Source organism: Balaenoptera borealis, assembly GCF_965194805.1.
Source record: "Balaenoptera borealis genome assembly, chromosome: 3".
Lineage (NCBI taxonomy): Eukaryota > Metazoa > Chordata > Mammalia > Artiodactyla > Balaenopteridae > Balaenoptera > Balaenoptera borealis.
This window is the reverse complement of record NC_138866.1, coordinates 34,293,014-34,308,762: the sequence shown is the minus strand read 5'-3', so window position 1 is coordinate 34,308,762 and position 15,749 is coordinate 34,293,014. Positions and strand designations below refer to the sequence as shown.

Here is a 15,749-nt window from a genome sequence, read left to right as displayed (position 1 = left end):
TAACAAAGTGAATCAGTTATACAGAAATAACTTTTAAAAACAAAAATTTTAAGAAGTTCCTTTAATATTGCATCAACTTCTAGATTTAAAAAATGAGATCTTACCTGTCCGAAGGATATTTATTGTTAGAAGAAATGCTGTATTGTATTATAAATGTAATTTTATTTATTTCAATCACTTATTTTACTCATGTTTAGTTATTTTAAGTTTTATACTTAACAGTAATAACTTTAAAAGATTCTGTATTTCAGACTTTTGAATTAATTGAACTGACTCCATCTTTTTTTCTTTGCCAGATAAATACAAACTACTAAACTAAAAAACAAGCACAGCTCAGGAAATAACAATTGAAGGAAGGGAAAACAAAGCAGCGTCTTCCATGTGGCAGAAATAAAGGCTACTACTGATCATTAAGCATTTAATCCATGTCAATCTAATTTCTTAAATCTTAATTATTGTAATTGTGGATACTGATTTTAAAGTAAGTATAGAACTATACAAACTGTAAGATTTTCAATTCATAAACTCACTTTTATCTGCAGAGCTTCTTTTCTTTAGGGTTGTTGGATAAATATGTTATCCTCTTTGGTTTTACTTTTTCTCATTTGGACATTAGCCCACCACTGTGTTGTTTCTAACACTGGGCACTCTGGGGTCCTTGAAGGTGGGACCATGTTCTTTCCGTCTTTGTGTTCCAGTGAGCAGCTGGCCTAAGAGGCAATACTTAGGGAATCAATGAATGCCATTTTCAAACAGGTTTTTTTAAACTCTCGATGCTTTTAAAAATAAAAAAGAAAGTACAGACAGCCTCCATCCAAAGAATCATTTGGATTTTTAAAAGCTACCACTTACTCATTTTCAAAAAGCTGCCAGTCATTCTACAATGTGCTTTGCATGCATTCTCAATCTTCACTTTGATCTGAGGGGTATGATTACTGTCCTGTTTTACAGACAGATGGTGATAGTGAAGCTTAGAGAGATTAAGTTATCTATTCAAAATCATACAGCTAAAAAATATATTTTTTTTTCGAATTTCACACAAATAGTACTTCTACAGTATTTCTACAGTGACCTGAGTTGCAATAACAAATATGTCTCACCTCCATCTTCCTCTTCCTGTCCCACAGACAGCTGTCTAGAACTACGTGGTCCAATATGGTAGCAACTCATATGTATAGCTCTACTGAGCACTTGAAATGTGACTAGTGCAACTGAGAAAGTGAATTTTAAATTTCTTTTAATTTTAATTAAATTTAAATGTAAAAAAACTTAAGCAGTGTAGAAGTTTTCTTTATTAAACATAAATATTGTTTTGGTAAGGCTACATTTTTTCACTTCAACTGTTGAAAATTTAGCATCTGTACTGTGATAAAGTGTAACGTACACATCAAATTTTTAAGTCTTAGTATGAAAAAAAGAATGTAAAATATCTCAATAATTATTATATTGATTGTGTGTTTAAATTATAATATTTTAGCTGTATTGGGTTAAAAATTTATAAATTAATTTCATCTGTTTCTTTTTACTACTAAATAGTATGTCACAAAATTACGTATGTGGCTCACATTAGATTTCTATTAATGTTGCTGTAGAGGAAAATCCTCTACTCATCCCCCTTGGCCCACAGCCCAGGGGATTCTTCCTTGTTTTTTCCTTGCTGTTCCAAAGATGAAAGGGATTTCTTTCCCACTTCTACAATCAGAAATAAAATAGGGGGCAACCAAGATAAGATTACTATCGGGGTCATTTTTAAGTTATGAATATATATAAACTAACAGTTTCTAATTTGTAGATGGCTGTCTCATTACAGGAAATGCTTCCTTGAGAGTGATTATCTGGAGCAAATTGATTCTGCAGGGAAGTCACAACTAAGACTGAGTACTATTACCTAGTAACAGAGTCCTTCAAAAGGCAGTACCAGACCACACCAACTGCAGGTGACTATGTGGAACAACTAGATCTTTCATACATCATGGCCCCTGTACAACCACTTTGGAAAACAGGAAATGTCTTACAAAGTTAAGATATTCTTTTTTGCTTAAATTTATTTATTTTTGGCTTAGTTGGGTCTCAGTTGTGGCACGTGGGCTCTTCGTCACAGCACACAGGCTTCTCTTTAGTTACAGCACACATGCTTAGTTGCCCCGCGGCATGTGAGATCTTAGTTCCCCAACCAGGGATCGAACCCGTGTCCCTCGCATTGGAAGGCAGATTCTTAACCACTGGACCACCAGGGAAGTCCCAAGACATTCGTATCATATGACCAAACAATCCTACTCCAGGTATTTACTCAAGAAAAATAAAAACATGTTCACAACAAGACATATGTTCAAAACAAGACTTATATACAAACTCCCATAGGAGTTTTGTTCATAATAACCAAAATCTGAAAACAACCCAAATACCCGCCAACAGAGAAACAGTTCAACAAACTGTGGTACTGTGTATTCATACAGTGATACTAAATGACAGCAACGAAAAGAGATGCAACAACAACAATGAAGTCAGATACAAAAAGAATACATACTATATGATTCCATTTATATGAACATTGAGAAGGTAAAACCAATTTTTAAAGACAAATTAGATCAGTGGTTGCATGGGATCAGGGTGGGCTGGAAGGTATTGACTGCAAGGTGGTAAAGGACACTCTTTGAGGTGAAGGAAAGTTCTATATCTTGACTGGGGTGGTAGTACACTGGTGTATGCATTTATCTAACTTAACACTTTAAAGTGGGTGCATTTTATTGAATATAAATTATACCTCAATAAAACGATTTTTTTAAGGTAGTACCATATTTTTATAGAAAAAAAGAAACTCAAGGAAGTTCAGCCTGAAGTTGCAAATTTTTATTAGGTTTAAACATACACACACACACACACACACACACACACACACACACACACACACACAACTTGCTTGCTCTTAATAATGTACTGAATTTTTTTCTTAAAAATAGGTTTTTGGTCAAAGAAAATTCATAAATATTCCATAATTGGGTTGTTTCAACTTTCTGCAATATTCATTATTTTTTGTTATATAACACGTAAGACAGGTTTATAACATTTACCTAAGCTTTTAGAATTTCGCACCAGTACTCCTTTATATTATTTTCCATATTGTCCTGCTGTAAAAATAGCTCATGGGATAGCACATTGATTCCTTAGTACAGCACTGTCCAGTAGAATTTCTGTGATTATGAAAAGCTCAATATCTGTGCTATCCAATATGATCAGCATAGCCTTAGAACACAATTCTTAAGACAATGCCTATTATAAGGAAAAATATGTTCATGATTCATTCTACTTTAAAACAAAAATATTTTAAACTATACTTTGGAAATCTTTCAATAAAATGAGGGTGATATTCCCTGTGGATGGATAAATAAGTGTTACCTATAAATACCAGATATTAATCTTGAGCATAACTGGCTGTCAACTGTCAAAGGTCTGTTAATGTCAATATTTAAGGAAAATTCAACTAAAGACCAATAAGCTAATTATTAATACATGGCTGATGCAAGTGAGTGCAGTGTTACCTTTCTAGGAAGCAGATGATCTCCATGATTTAGACATAAAGTCAGTCCTTGAATGTATAATACTTGTTAGAAGAGCCTTTAGATATAAACAGGCTGAGACATCAGAAGTGCAGATTTGTCCTCTGTCACTGCTACTGCTACAGGACTCCGAGCCACAGAGACAGCTCTTACCTTCCCTGCTACTGGCACCACTGCATGGGACCAGGACAAAGTAGGGGTGTCCCGGATTTTCTGGCTAGAGAACTAGCGTGAGTACTACAGGAAGCAATCAATTCCCACAGTAATAAGTTTTAACTTGGAACACATTTTCTGATGCATTGGTGAAGTTCTGTAGGAGCAATATTATAGATCAAATAAGGTGTTTTGGTTTTGGAACTGATATAAAAACCTCACCATCATAACTTGTCTGTTATTTGAGAGATCCTTGTATCTTTAAATATATCAAGCAGATCTAGATTTTGCAGGGCAGAAAGTCTCTGTGGCTCACTGAACACGTAAATAAAGCCTTCTTACTAGGGGAAAAGCGGCATGACTTCTGAAAGGGAGACTCATGCCACAGGAATCTATCAAAGTTCACTAGAGCTAAGTCTGTGTGAAAACAAGGGCAACTTTATAGAATTTTAGAGTATGAATTTATTTGAACTGTTCACACCTTTTGACAAAGTGCCGTATCAAAAGTGTTTTGCTATGTGTGGAAAGCAGCCCTGCTGTGGGAGTATGACATTTCCTATGCTCATAAGAAAGGAAATAAGGATCTTCTGCAAGAACTGGAGTAGGTCCTGGGTGGGTTTGGGAGAGAGGCAAGTAACACAGCTATTGTTAGAGGGAATGTGGACACAGACAATAGACTGTGATAATGCTTTGAACATTATTTGATTTTATCTACCTGATCCTCGTGGTCATTGCTCAGAGGAGAGTAAAAAGCTCAAAGCTCACAGATAAAATATTCCTCAGCCCTAAATATGTTCACATGTAATTTATTGATGCCTAAAGTACTTATAAAATGTTAGATTACCTGGTGGTTTTAAAAATATGTCCACAGATGCTTGGTACTCCTCCCTTCAAGAGTTGGAATCTGTTGCCTTTGCCTTGGGTGTGGGCTGGATTTAGAGGCTTGCTTCAAGAGGATAAAGTGGCAGTGATGGAGTGTGGTTTTGGAGGCTAGGTCATAAAAAGGCCCTGCAGTTTCCATCTTGGTTGTTTCTCCCTTGGACTGCTTATTCTGGGAGAAGTCAGCTGTCATATCCTAAGGAAAGGTCCACATGGCAAGAAACTAAGGCCCCTAGCTAACAGCTATGTGAAGAAAATTCCTGGAAGCACTTCCTCCAGTCCTAGTCATGCCTTCAGATGACTGCAGGCCCAGCTGACATCTTAACTGTAACCTTAGGAGAGAACTTGAGCCAGAGCCACCCAGCTGAACTAAGCTCCCAGCTGAACTAAGCTCCCAGTCTCCTAACCCTCAGAAACAGATTATATTTGCATGTAATTTTGCATCACAAAATCTCAGCCTTAATTTTTCTATTAGAAGAGCTTGTCTTTCTGGGTATATTTTATACGAGAACTTCTAGATGTTTTGTGAAATATGTTAACATGTTTTGGACACCCTTTGAAAGAGCTCAATTTTCTCATTAAAGCTAATAATTCAAATGTAAGAGAAAAAATAACAGCATAAAGCAAAGGTAACTATTAATCTTCTAATGCTTTACAAGGGGTCAGCTCTTTTCACTGCTAAACATAATTGTGCTAAAAGATAGTTTTCAAGGAATAATTGTTAAACTGTGATTTTGAATAATGTCTTTGACTTCTAGGTTAGCAGATGAGAAGAAACAGGAAACTCTCAGAGTTTCTGCATACTTTCAAGAGCCTTTAAACATGTGGTTTATGTAATAGATGTTTACAAATTATATATTTTTCAAGTTAGAAAAAAAAAACTCCAACAGTTAGTTCATACATTTAACCATGATCCTAGGTATATTCATTTCCTATTCTAGACTTCAAAGAAAAAAAGTCAGTGCATTTTTATTCTTGTTGCCAAACTATTCTCAGCTCTTCTGTGCCTTGAACCGAGATCACAACGCTTGGGGTACTCCTGTTTGCTACTCCACCCTCTAGCATTTGATTCAGGTGTTATCCAGGTGCTATGAGGCCTGAAAGCTTTCAGTCTAAGTACTTGGTTAGTCAGGCCCTGGCACCAGCTTCACACTATTTACTTTTACTTGATTTAAAACTGTTTATATTCTCAAATATGGTTTGAAAAATTCTTCTAAAAAATACTCTGGAAAAAGGGAAAAAAAGATACCTTTTTTTTTTCTCAGTGGCCCTAAAGTGTCCACTGTGGTACTCCAGATCTCTCATTCAACCCAACACATTTTTTAAAACTTGTTGAGGGCAAATGCATATTCTGTTTCTCCTGGAGTCTATCACATATCAAAGTTAGGACTTGTCCATGAGAAAGAAGTTTGTAAAGTCCCAGATATATGTTTCCACTGAGTTTTTGCAAATTCCTGGTTAGAACTATCTCCTCTATGTGACCTGTAATTTCCATCAGAAACTCCCTTCCTCAGGTTAAGACTTCCCCTACCCTGTCTCATGGCAGGGGTATGTACGCTCTGAACTGACACGTCCATTAAAGGGTCACACACATAATAAGCCCTTATAATCTGTCGGATGTTAGAAACAAGATATCTAAGCTTGTCAGAGACTTGTGCAAGTTCAGAAGTAAAAGCTAAGTGCAACGAATTAGTTATATCTATTACTACTTTTGAAGGAGATTTTTGCTTTCTAATTCTCAGCTTTATCAGATAGATGAGGATTTATTATAGCAAATGGAATGACCCATGAAGCACAGGAAGGAGGTGGTGAAGAACAAATAGTTTTCTCTTCCTTTTTTTATTTGTTATACTGTCTCCCTCCCTCAACACAGAGTACTACCTAAGAGCAAAAACAATCATCTTTAGGCAGAAATTATTTCTAAGGCTAGTCATAGGCCAAACATTTGACAAAGCTGAAGTTTTTCTTTGACCCTTTCATCATCATCCTTATTCCACATACTCAGGTCTATTTCAATCATTCATTCACTCATCAAATATTTATTGAGTACTAGTTAGAACTATCTCCTAACTATGTTAAGAACTATTTTAGATACTGGGGAATCTAAAAATAAGTAGCGGTGAGTAAAATAGACAAAGTCTTTGCCATTACATTCTAGTTTGGGGAGACAGATAACAAATATGCAATATGTCAGATGGCGAATAAATACAATGAAAAATAAAGTTGGGGAGAAGGGATAAGGAGTGCTGGGAGATGGGGCATGAGAGATGTTCTAGATTTTATCTAGAATAAGACAGGTCTCACTGATAAGATAACGTTTGAAATGAGACCTAAAGGAAGTGAGGGAGAATAAGCATATGGAGATTGTATGTTTCAGGCATAAGAAATAGCAAATGCAAAGGCTCTGAGGCAGAAGCTGTTGGAATATGGAGGAGCAGCAAAGATGCCAGTGTGGCTGGTATGAAACGAGAAGGAAGAGTGTAGTAAGAGTTGAGGTCAGGGAGATCATGCCAGGCTATAGGCAACTAAGCAGAGCAGTGACTTGATCTCACTTTTATTTTAGCAGGTTCACTGTGGCTGTAGTATCGAGAAGAGAAAATATGGGTGGGAAGAGCATATCACAGTAATCTAGGCAAAAGATGATGATGTCTTGGAGTAGGGTGGTAGCAGTGGGGTTGGTGAGAAGTGGTTAGAGTCTGGGGACTTCCCTGGTGGCGCAGTGTTAAGAATCCGCCTGTCAATGCAGGAGACATGTGTTCGAGCCCTGGTACAGGAAGATCCCACATGCCTCGGAGCAACAAAGCCCGTGTGCTACACTACTGAGCCTGTGCTCTAGAGCCTGCGAGCCACAACTACTGAGCCCACGTGCCACAACTACTGAAGCCCATGGGCCTAGAGCCCGTGCTCTGCAACAAGAGAAGCCACCACAATGAGAAGCCCGTGCACCGCAATGAAGAGTAGCCCCCACTCACCGCAATTAGAGAAAGCCCGTGCACAGCAACGAAACAGAGTCTAATAAGCTCTTTTGTTCACTAAAAAATAAAGAAGACCTAATTACTATTTCAGGAAAGCCATTTTGGAGTCAATTCTCTCTCTCTTTTTTTTTTTTTTTAATAAATTTATTTATCTTTGGCTGCATTGGGTCTTTGTTGCTGCGCGCGGGCTTTCTCTAGTTGCGGCAAGCGGGGCTTGAAGCACTCTTCATTGTGGTGCGCAGGCTTCTCACTGCGGTGGCTTCTCTTGTTGCGGAGCACGGGCTCTAGGCACATGGGCTTCAGTAGTTGTGGCACATGGACTCAGCAGTTGTAGTTCACAGGCTCTAGAGCGCAGGCTCGGTAGTTGTGGTGCACGGGCTTAGTTGCTCCGCGGCATGTGGGATCTTCCCAAACCAGGGCTTGAACCCGTGTCCCCTGTACTGGCAGGCGGATTCTTAACCCCTGCGCCACCAGGGAAGTCCCTCAATTCTCTTTCATATACATCTCTTTAATGACCACTGCCTATGTCTCGTGAGTTGACATACACAGTAGGTTCCACCACATTAAGGAAAGTTTTATGCTAAAGCTGTACAATGTAGAAAAAGAAAAAAAAAATTCACAACAAACACCATCTTAAAAATGCCAAATTTCTAAAATTATTTTATTTTTAATGGAAATCTAAAAAGCAATTGTTAGTAATTTTTGAAGGTTTTCTTTTGTATGACAGATAATAGAACAGTGGACATTTCGTTAGATACAACCCAGCACTCATTATGATACTTGCTAATACTTGAACTATGTCATTTAAAACCGTAAGAATGAACTCTAATTATTCTAATTTTTCTCATATAAGAATCAGGAAAGGGAAATTCTTTTATAACCTTTAAAATACGAAAGTACTATACCAGCACTACAGTTACTGTATTTTAAGTTTCAGAAAACATGTACATGTACATATATGTAAGTATGGAATATATGTATTTTCCCCTCAGAGGAAACTGAAAGAGATTTAGCAACTTAAATTCGTAGGGAATCAGTGTGAAAAAACTGTATGAGAACTTAATTAGGTCCTGTGGTTCTTGGACCAAAATACAGTTTCCACTAAAAATTACTCTGTGAAAAATGTCCTCAAGTACAACACCCTAAACCAAAATAGTTTTACCTGTGTACGAAGACTTAAAAGACATATTTTGCCCGAGTTGATCACTTGTCGTACAGAATCTATGCTGGTTCCATACAAATTCTTCTCAAATTCACCATGCTCAATGAACTTTCCAGCTGCTACGTCTGCCTCAAATGCCTGCCATGAAACAAAGTGATAATCTCTACCGGCTACTTCATGGTCTCGCCGGCTCCGAGTTGTATCTAGGCAAACAAAATCAGGTAAAAATCATGGACGTGGATCAGAGTAAGGATGAGGGATAATTCTGCTAGTCAGAAAAAATGTTTATTTTGTAATACAAACTAAAAAATAATGAATTAAGGAAATGTTAGACCCTCATGTGTTTAATTTAACATTGACTGGTTTTATTTCTAGATTGAGAAATGAACAAAACTGTGTTTTTAGTATCTTAATAACCATTACATTTAGTATGTTTTATGCTTACACTCCAAATTACTTCATCTTGCATTTCATTTAAAATACTATCACTCTGGAGACTTCCCTGGTGGCGCAGTGGTTAAGAATCCGCCTGTCAATGCAGAGGATATGTGTTCGAGCCCTGGTCCGGGAAGATCCCACATGCCTCAGAGCAACAAAGCCCATGTGCTACACTACTGAGCCTGCGCTCTAGAGCCTGTGAGCCACAACTACTGAGCCCATGTGCCACAACTACTGAAGCCCATGAGCCTAGAGCCCGTGCTCTGCAACAAGAGAAGCCACCACAATGAGGAGCCCGTGCACTGCAATGAAGAGTAGCCCCCGCTCACTGCAATTAGAGAAAGCCTGTGCACAGCAACGAAGCCCAACACAGCCAAAATAAATTAATTAATTAAAAAAAAAGTGGTTAGAGTCTGGAAACATTTGGAAGGTAGAAATAAAAGGATTTCCTGATGGATCAGAAGTTCAGTGGTAAAGAAAGGCTGAACAACTGGAATAGTGGCATTACCATATACTGAAATGAAGAAAACTGGATGAAAATGAAAGTTTGACGTGTTAAATTTGTAATGCTCATTAGAAATTCAAATGGAGATGTTGAGCCAACAGTTGAATAGGTGATTCTGGAGTTTAGGGCAGAAGTTCAGGCTAGAGATAAACTTAGAGTTTATAGTGTAAAGATGGAATTTAAAGCCACTGAGACTAGACAAAATCATGTAGGGAATGAGTGATAAAGAACATGATGGTAAGAATAAGGACAAGTAGTTTTTTTCCTTGTAGATCTCTCTTAGTGCCTCTAAGAGTCCTCTGTTAGACAGGGTGCTTCAGAGAAACAGAACCAGGAGGGTGTGTGTGTGTGTGTGTGTGTGAGAGAGAGAGAGAGAGAGACAGAGAGAAAGAGATTTATTTTAAACCTTGGCTCATGAGCCTGGGGGTCTGGTGAGTCCAGAGATGCAGGGTGGGTGGGCAGGTGGGCAGGCTGGAGACTGAAGGAAGGGCTGATGTTACAGACAGAGTCCAAAGGCAGTCTGGACAACAGCGTGGCTGGGCTGGACTTTCTTCACTCTGAGATTTAGGAAAATCTGGCAGAGTAGTAGAGATGGCAGAGTAGAAGGACGTGTGCTCACTCTCTCTTGTGAGAGCACCGGAATCACAAATAACTGCTGAACAATCATTGACAGGAAGACACTGGAACTCACCAAAAAAAGATACCCCACATCCAAAGACAAAGGAGAAGCCACAACAAGACAGTAGGAGGGGCGCAATCACAATATAATCAAATCCCATAACTGCTAGGTGGGTGACTCACAAACTGGAGAACACTTATACCACCAAAGTCCACCCACGGGAGTGAAGGTTCTGAAACCCACGTCAGGCTTCCCAACCTGGGGATCGGCAATGGGAGGAGGAATTCCTAGAGAATCAGACTTTGAAGGTTAGTGGGATTTGATTGCAGGACTTCGAAAAGAATGGGGGAAACAGAGACTCCACTCTTCGAGGGCACACACAAAGTAGTGTGCACATGAGGACCCAGGGGAAGGTGCAGTGACCCCATGGAAGACTGAACCAGACCTACGTGCTAGTGTTGGAGGGTCTCCTGCAGAGGTGGGGAGTGACTGTGGCTCACCGCGGGGTCAAGGACACTGGCAGCAGAAGTTCTGGGAAGTACTCCTTGGCATGAGCCCTCCCAGAGTCCACCATTAGCCTGACCAAGGAGCCAGGTAGGCTCCAGTGCTGGGTCACATCAGGCCAAATAACCAACAGGGAGGGAACGAGCCCCACCCATCAGCAGACAAGTGGATTAAAGTTTTACTGAGCTCTGCCCACCAGAGCAACACCCAGCTCTACCCACCACCAGTCCCTCCCATCAGGAAGCTTGCACAAGCATCTTAGATAGCCTCATCCACCAGAGGGCAGACAGCAGAAGCAAGAAGAACTACAATCCTGCAGCTTGTGAAACAAAAACCACATTTACAAAAACAACTAAATGAAGTGGAGATAGGAAACCTTCCAGAAAAAGAATTCAGAATAATGATAGTGAAGATGATCCAGGACCTCAGAAAAAGAATGGAGGTAAAGAACAGGAAGATGCAAGAAACGTTTAACAAAGACCTAGAAGAATTAAAGAACAAACAAACAGAGATGAACAATACAATAACTGAAATGAAAAATACACTAGAAGGAATCAATAACAGAATAACTGAGGCAAAAGAACGGATAAGTGACCTGGAAGACAGAATGGTGGAATTCACTGCCACGGAACAGAATAAAGAAAAAGGAATGAAAAGAAAGAAGACAGCCTAAGAGACCTCTGGGACAACATTAAACGCAACAACATTCACATTATAGGGGTCCCAGAAAAAGAAGAGAGAGAGAAAGGACCTGAGAAAATATTGGAAGAGGTTATAGTTAAAAACTTCCTTAGCACGGGGAAGGAAATAGCCATCCAAATCCAGGAAGCATAGAAAGTCCCAGGCAGGATAAATCCAAGGAGAAACACGCCAAGACACATAGTAATTAAACTGACAAAAATTAAAGACAAAGAAAAATTATTGAAAGCAACAGGGGAAAAATGAAAAATAACATACAAAGGAACTCCCATAAGGTTGACAGCTGATTTCTAACCAGAAACTCTACAAGCCAGAAGGGAGTGGCATGATATATTTAAAGTGATAAAAGGGAAGAACCTACAACCAAGATTACTCTACCCAGCAAGGATCTCATTCAGATTCGATGGAGAAATCAAAAGCTTTACAGACAAGCGAAAGCTAAGAGAATTCAGCACCACCAAACCAGCTCTACAACAAATGCTAAAGGAACTTCTCTAAGCAGGAAACACAAGAGAAGAAAAAGACCCACAAAAACAAACCCATAACAATTAAGAAAATGGTAATAGGAACATATATATCGATAATTACCTTAAATGTGAATGGATTAAATGCTCCAACCAAAAGACACAGGCTCCCTGAATGGATACAAAAACAAGAGCCATCTATATGCTGTCTACAAGAGACCCACTTCAGACCTACGGACACATACAGACTGAAAGTGAGGGGATGGAAAAAGATATTCCATGCAAATGGAAATCAAAGGAAAGAGGAGTAGCAATACTCATATCGATAAAATAGACTTTAAAATAAAGAATGTTACAAGAGACAAGGAAGGACACTACATAATGATCAAGGGATCAATCCAAGAAGAAGATATAACAATTATAAATATAAATGCACCCAACATAGGAGCACCTCAATACATAAGGCAACTGCTAACAGCCATAAAAGAGGAAATCGACAGTAACACAATAATAGTGGGGGACTTTAACACTTCACTTACACCAATGGACAGATCATCCAGACAGAAAATTAATAAAGAAACACAAGCTTTAAATGATACAATAGACCAGATAGAGTTCATGGATATTTATAGGACATTGCATCCAAAAACAGCAGATTATACTTTCTTCTCAAGTGCACACAGAACATTCTCCAGGATAGATCAAATGAAGCCTCGGTAACTTTAAGAAAACTGAAATCACATCAAGCATCTTTTCTGACTACAACGCTATGAGATTGGAAATCAATTACAGGGAAAAAAACCCGTAAAAAACACAAAAACATGGAGGCTAAACAATACGTTACTAAATAACCAAGAGATCATTGAAGAAATCAAAGAGGAAATCAAAAAATGCCTAGAGGCAAATGACAACGAAAACATGATGATCCAAAACCTATGGGATGCAGCAAAAGCAGTACTAAGAGGGAAGTTTATAGCAATACAATCCTACCTCAAGAAACAAGAAAAATCTAAAATAAACAATCTAACCTTACACCTTATAGGAACTAGAGAAAGAAGAACAAAATCCTAAGTTAGTAGAAGGAAATCATAAAGATCAGAGCAGAAATAAATGAAATAGAAACAAATAAAGCAATAGCAAAGATCAATAAAACTAAAAGATGGTTCTTTGAGAAGATAAACGAAATTGATAAATCTTTGGCCAGACTCATCAAGAAAAAGAGGGAGAGGACTCAAATCAGTAAAATTAGAAATGAAAAAGGAGAAGTTACAACAGACACCACAGTAATACAACACATCCTAAGAGACTACTACAAGCAACTCTATGCCAATAAAATGGACAACCTGGAAGAAATGGACAAATTCTTAGAAAGGTATAAACTTCCAAGACTGAACCAGGAAGAAACAGAAAATATGAACAGACCAATCACAAGTAATGAAATTGAAACTGTGATTAAAAATCTTCTAACACGCAAGAGGGAAGAGATATGGGAACATATGTATATGTACAACTGATTCACTTTGTTATAAAGCAGAAACTAACACACCATTGTAAAGCAATTATACTCCAATAAAGATGTTAAAAAAAATCTTCTAACAAACAAAAGTCCAGGACCAGATGGCTTCACAGGTGAATTCTATCAAACTAACACCCATCCTTTTCAAACTCTTCCAAAATATAGCAGAGGAAGAAATACTTCCAAACTCATTCTATGAGGCCACCATCACCCTGATACCAAAACCAAATAAAGATACTACAAAAAAACAAAATTACAGACCAATATCACTGATGAATATAGATGCAAAAATCCTCAACAAAATACTAGCAAACAGAATCCAACAACACATTAAAAGGATCATACACCATGATCAAGTGGGATTTATCCCAGGGATGCAAGGATTCTTCAGTATATGCAAATCAATCAATGTGATACACCACATCAACGAATTGAAGAATAAAAACCATATGATCATCTCAATAGATGCAGAAAAAGCTTTTGACAAAATTCAACACCCATTTATGAAAGAAACTCTCCAGAAAGTGGGCATAGAGGGAACCTACCCCAACATAATAAAGGCCATATACAACAAACCCACAGCAAACATCATTCTCAATGGTGAAAAACTGAAAGCATTTCCTCTAAGATCAGGAACAAGACAAGGATGTCTACTCTCGCCACTATTATTCAACATAATTTTGGAAGTCCTAGCCACGGCCATCAGAGAAGAAAAAGAAATAAAAGGAATACAAATTGGAAAAGAAGAAGTAAAACTGTCACTGTTTGCAGATGACATGATACTATACATAGAGAATTCTAAAGATGCCACCAGAAAACTACTAGAGCCAATCAATGAATTTGGTAAAGTTGCAGGATACAAAATTAATGCACAGAAATGTCTTGCATTCCTATACACTAACAACGAAAGATCAGAGAGAGAAATTAAGGAAACAATCCCATTCACCATTGCAACAAAAAGAATAAAATACCTAGGAATAAACCTACCTAAGGAGATAAAAGACCTGTACTCAGAAAACTATAAGACACTGCTGAAAGAAATCAAAGATGACACAAACAGATGGAGAGATATACCATGTTCTTGGATTGGAAGAATCAACATTGTGAAAATGACTCTACTACCCAAAGCAATCTACAGATTCAATGCAATCCCTATCAAATAACCAGTGGCATTTTTTACAAAACTAGAACAAAAAAATCTTAAAATTTGTATGGATACACAAAAGACCCCAAATAGCCAAAGCAGTCTTGAGGGAAAAAAACGGAGCTGGAGGAATCAGACTCCCTGACTTCAGACTATACTACAAAGCTACAGTAATCAAGACAATATGGTACTGGTGCAAAAACAGAAATATAGATCAATGGAACAGGATAGAAAGCCCAGAGATAAACTCAAGCACCTATGGTCAACTAATCTATGACAAAGGAGGCAAGGATATACAATGGAGAAAAGACAGTCTCTTCAATAAGTGGTGCTGGGAAAACTGGACAGCTACATGTAAAAGAATGAAATTAGAACACTCCCGAACACCATACACAAAAATAAACTCAAAATGGATTAGAGACCTAAATGTAAGACCGGACACTATAAAACTCTTAGAGGAAAACATAGGAAGAACACTCTTTGACATAAATCACAGCAAGATCTTTTTTGACCCACCTCCTAGAGTAATGGAAATAAAAACAAAAATAAACAAGTGGGGCCTAATGAAACTTAAAAGCTTTTGCACAGCAAAGGAAACTATAAACAAGACGAAAAGACAACCCTCAGAATGGGAGAAAATATTTGCAAACTAATCAACAGACAAAGGATTAATCTCCAAAACATATAAACAGCTCATGCAGCTCGATATTAAAAAAACAAACAACCCAATCCAAAAATGGGCAGAAGACCTAAATAGACATTTCTCCAAAGAAGACATACAGATGGCCAAGAAGCACATGAAAAGCTGCTCAACATCACTAATTATTAGAGAAATGCAAATCAAAACTACAATGAGGTATCACCTCACACCAGTTAGAATGGGCATCATCAGAAAATCTACTAACAACAAATGCTGGAGAGGGTGTGTAGAAAAGGGAACCCTCCTGCACTGTTGGTGGGAATGTAAATTGATACAGCCACTATGGAGAACAGTATGGAGGTTCCTTAAAAAACTAAAAATAGAACTACCATATGACCCAACAATCCCACTACTGGGCATACACCCAGAGAAAACCATAATTCAAAAAGACACATGCACCCCAATGTTCATTGCAGCACTATTTATAATAGCCA

General features: G+C 38.0%; 1 protein-coding gene across 1 annotated transcript in view; it reads left to right on the top strand.

The window, feature by feature from the left end:
- Positions 1 to 7,695, top strand: part of GARIN2 (golgi associated RAB2 interactor family member 2) — a 33,809-nt gene extending 26,114 nt beyond the window's left edge. The window contains exon 6 of the mRNA XM_082386631.1: positions 297 to 7,695. Within this exon, the coding sequence (XP_082242757.1) occupies positions 297 to 319 (23 nt within the window). The 3' untranslated portion in view covers positions 320 to 7,695. The remainder of the gene's footprint in view (positions 1 to 296) is intronic.
- Positions 7,696 to 15,749: the final 8,054 nt, after the last annotated feature.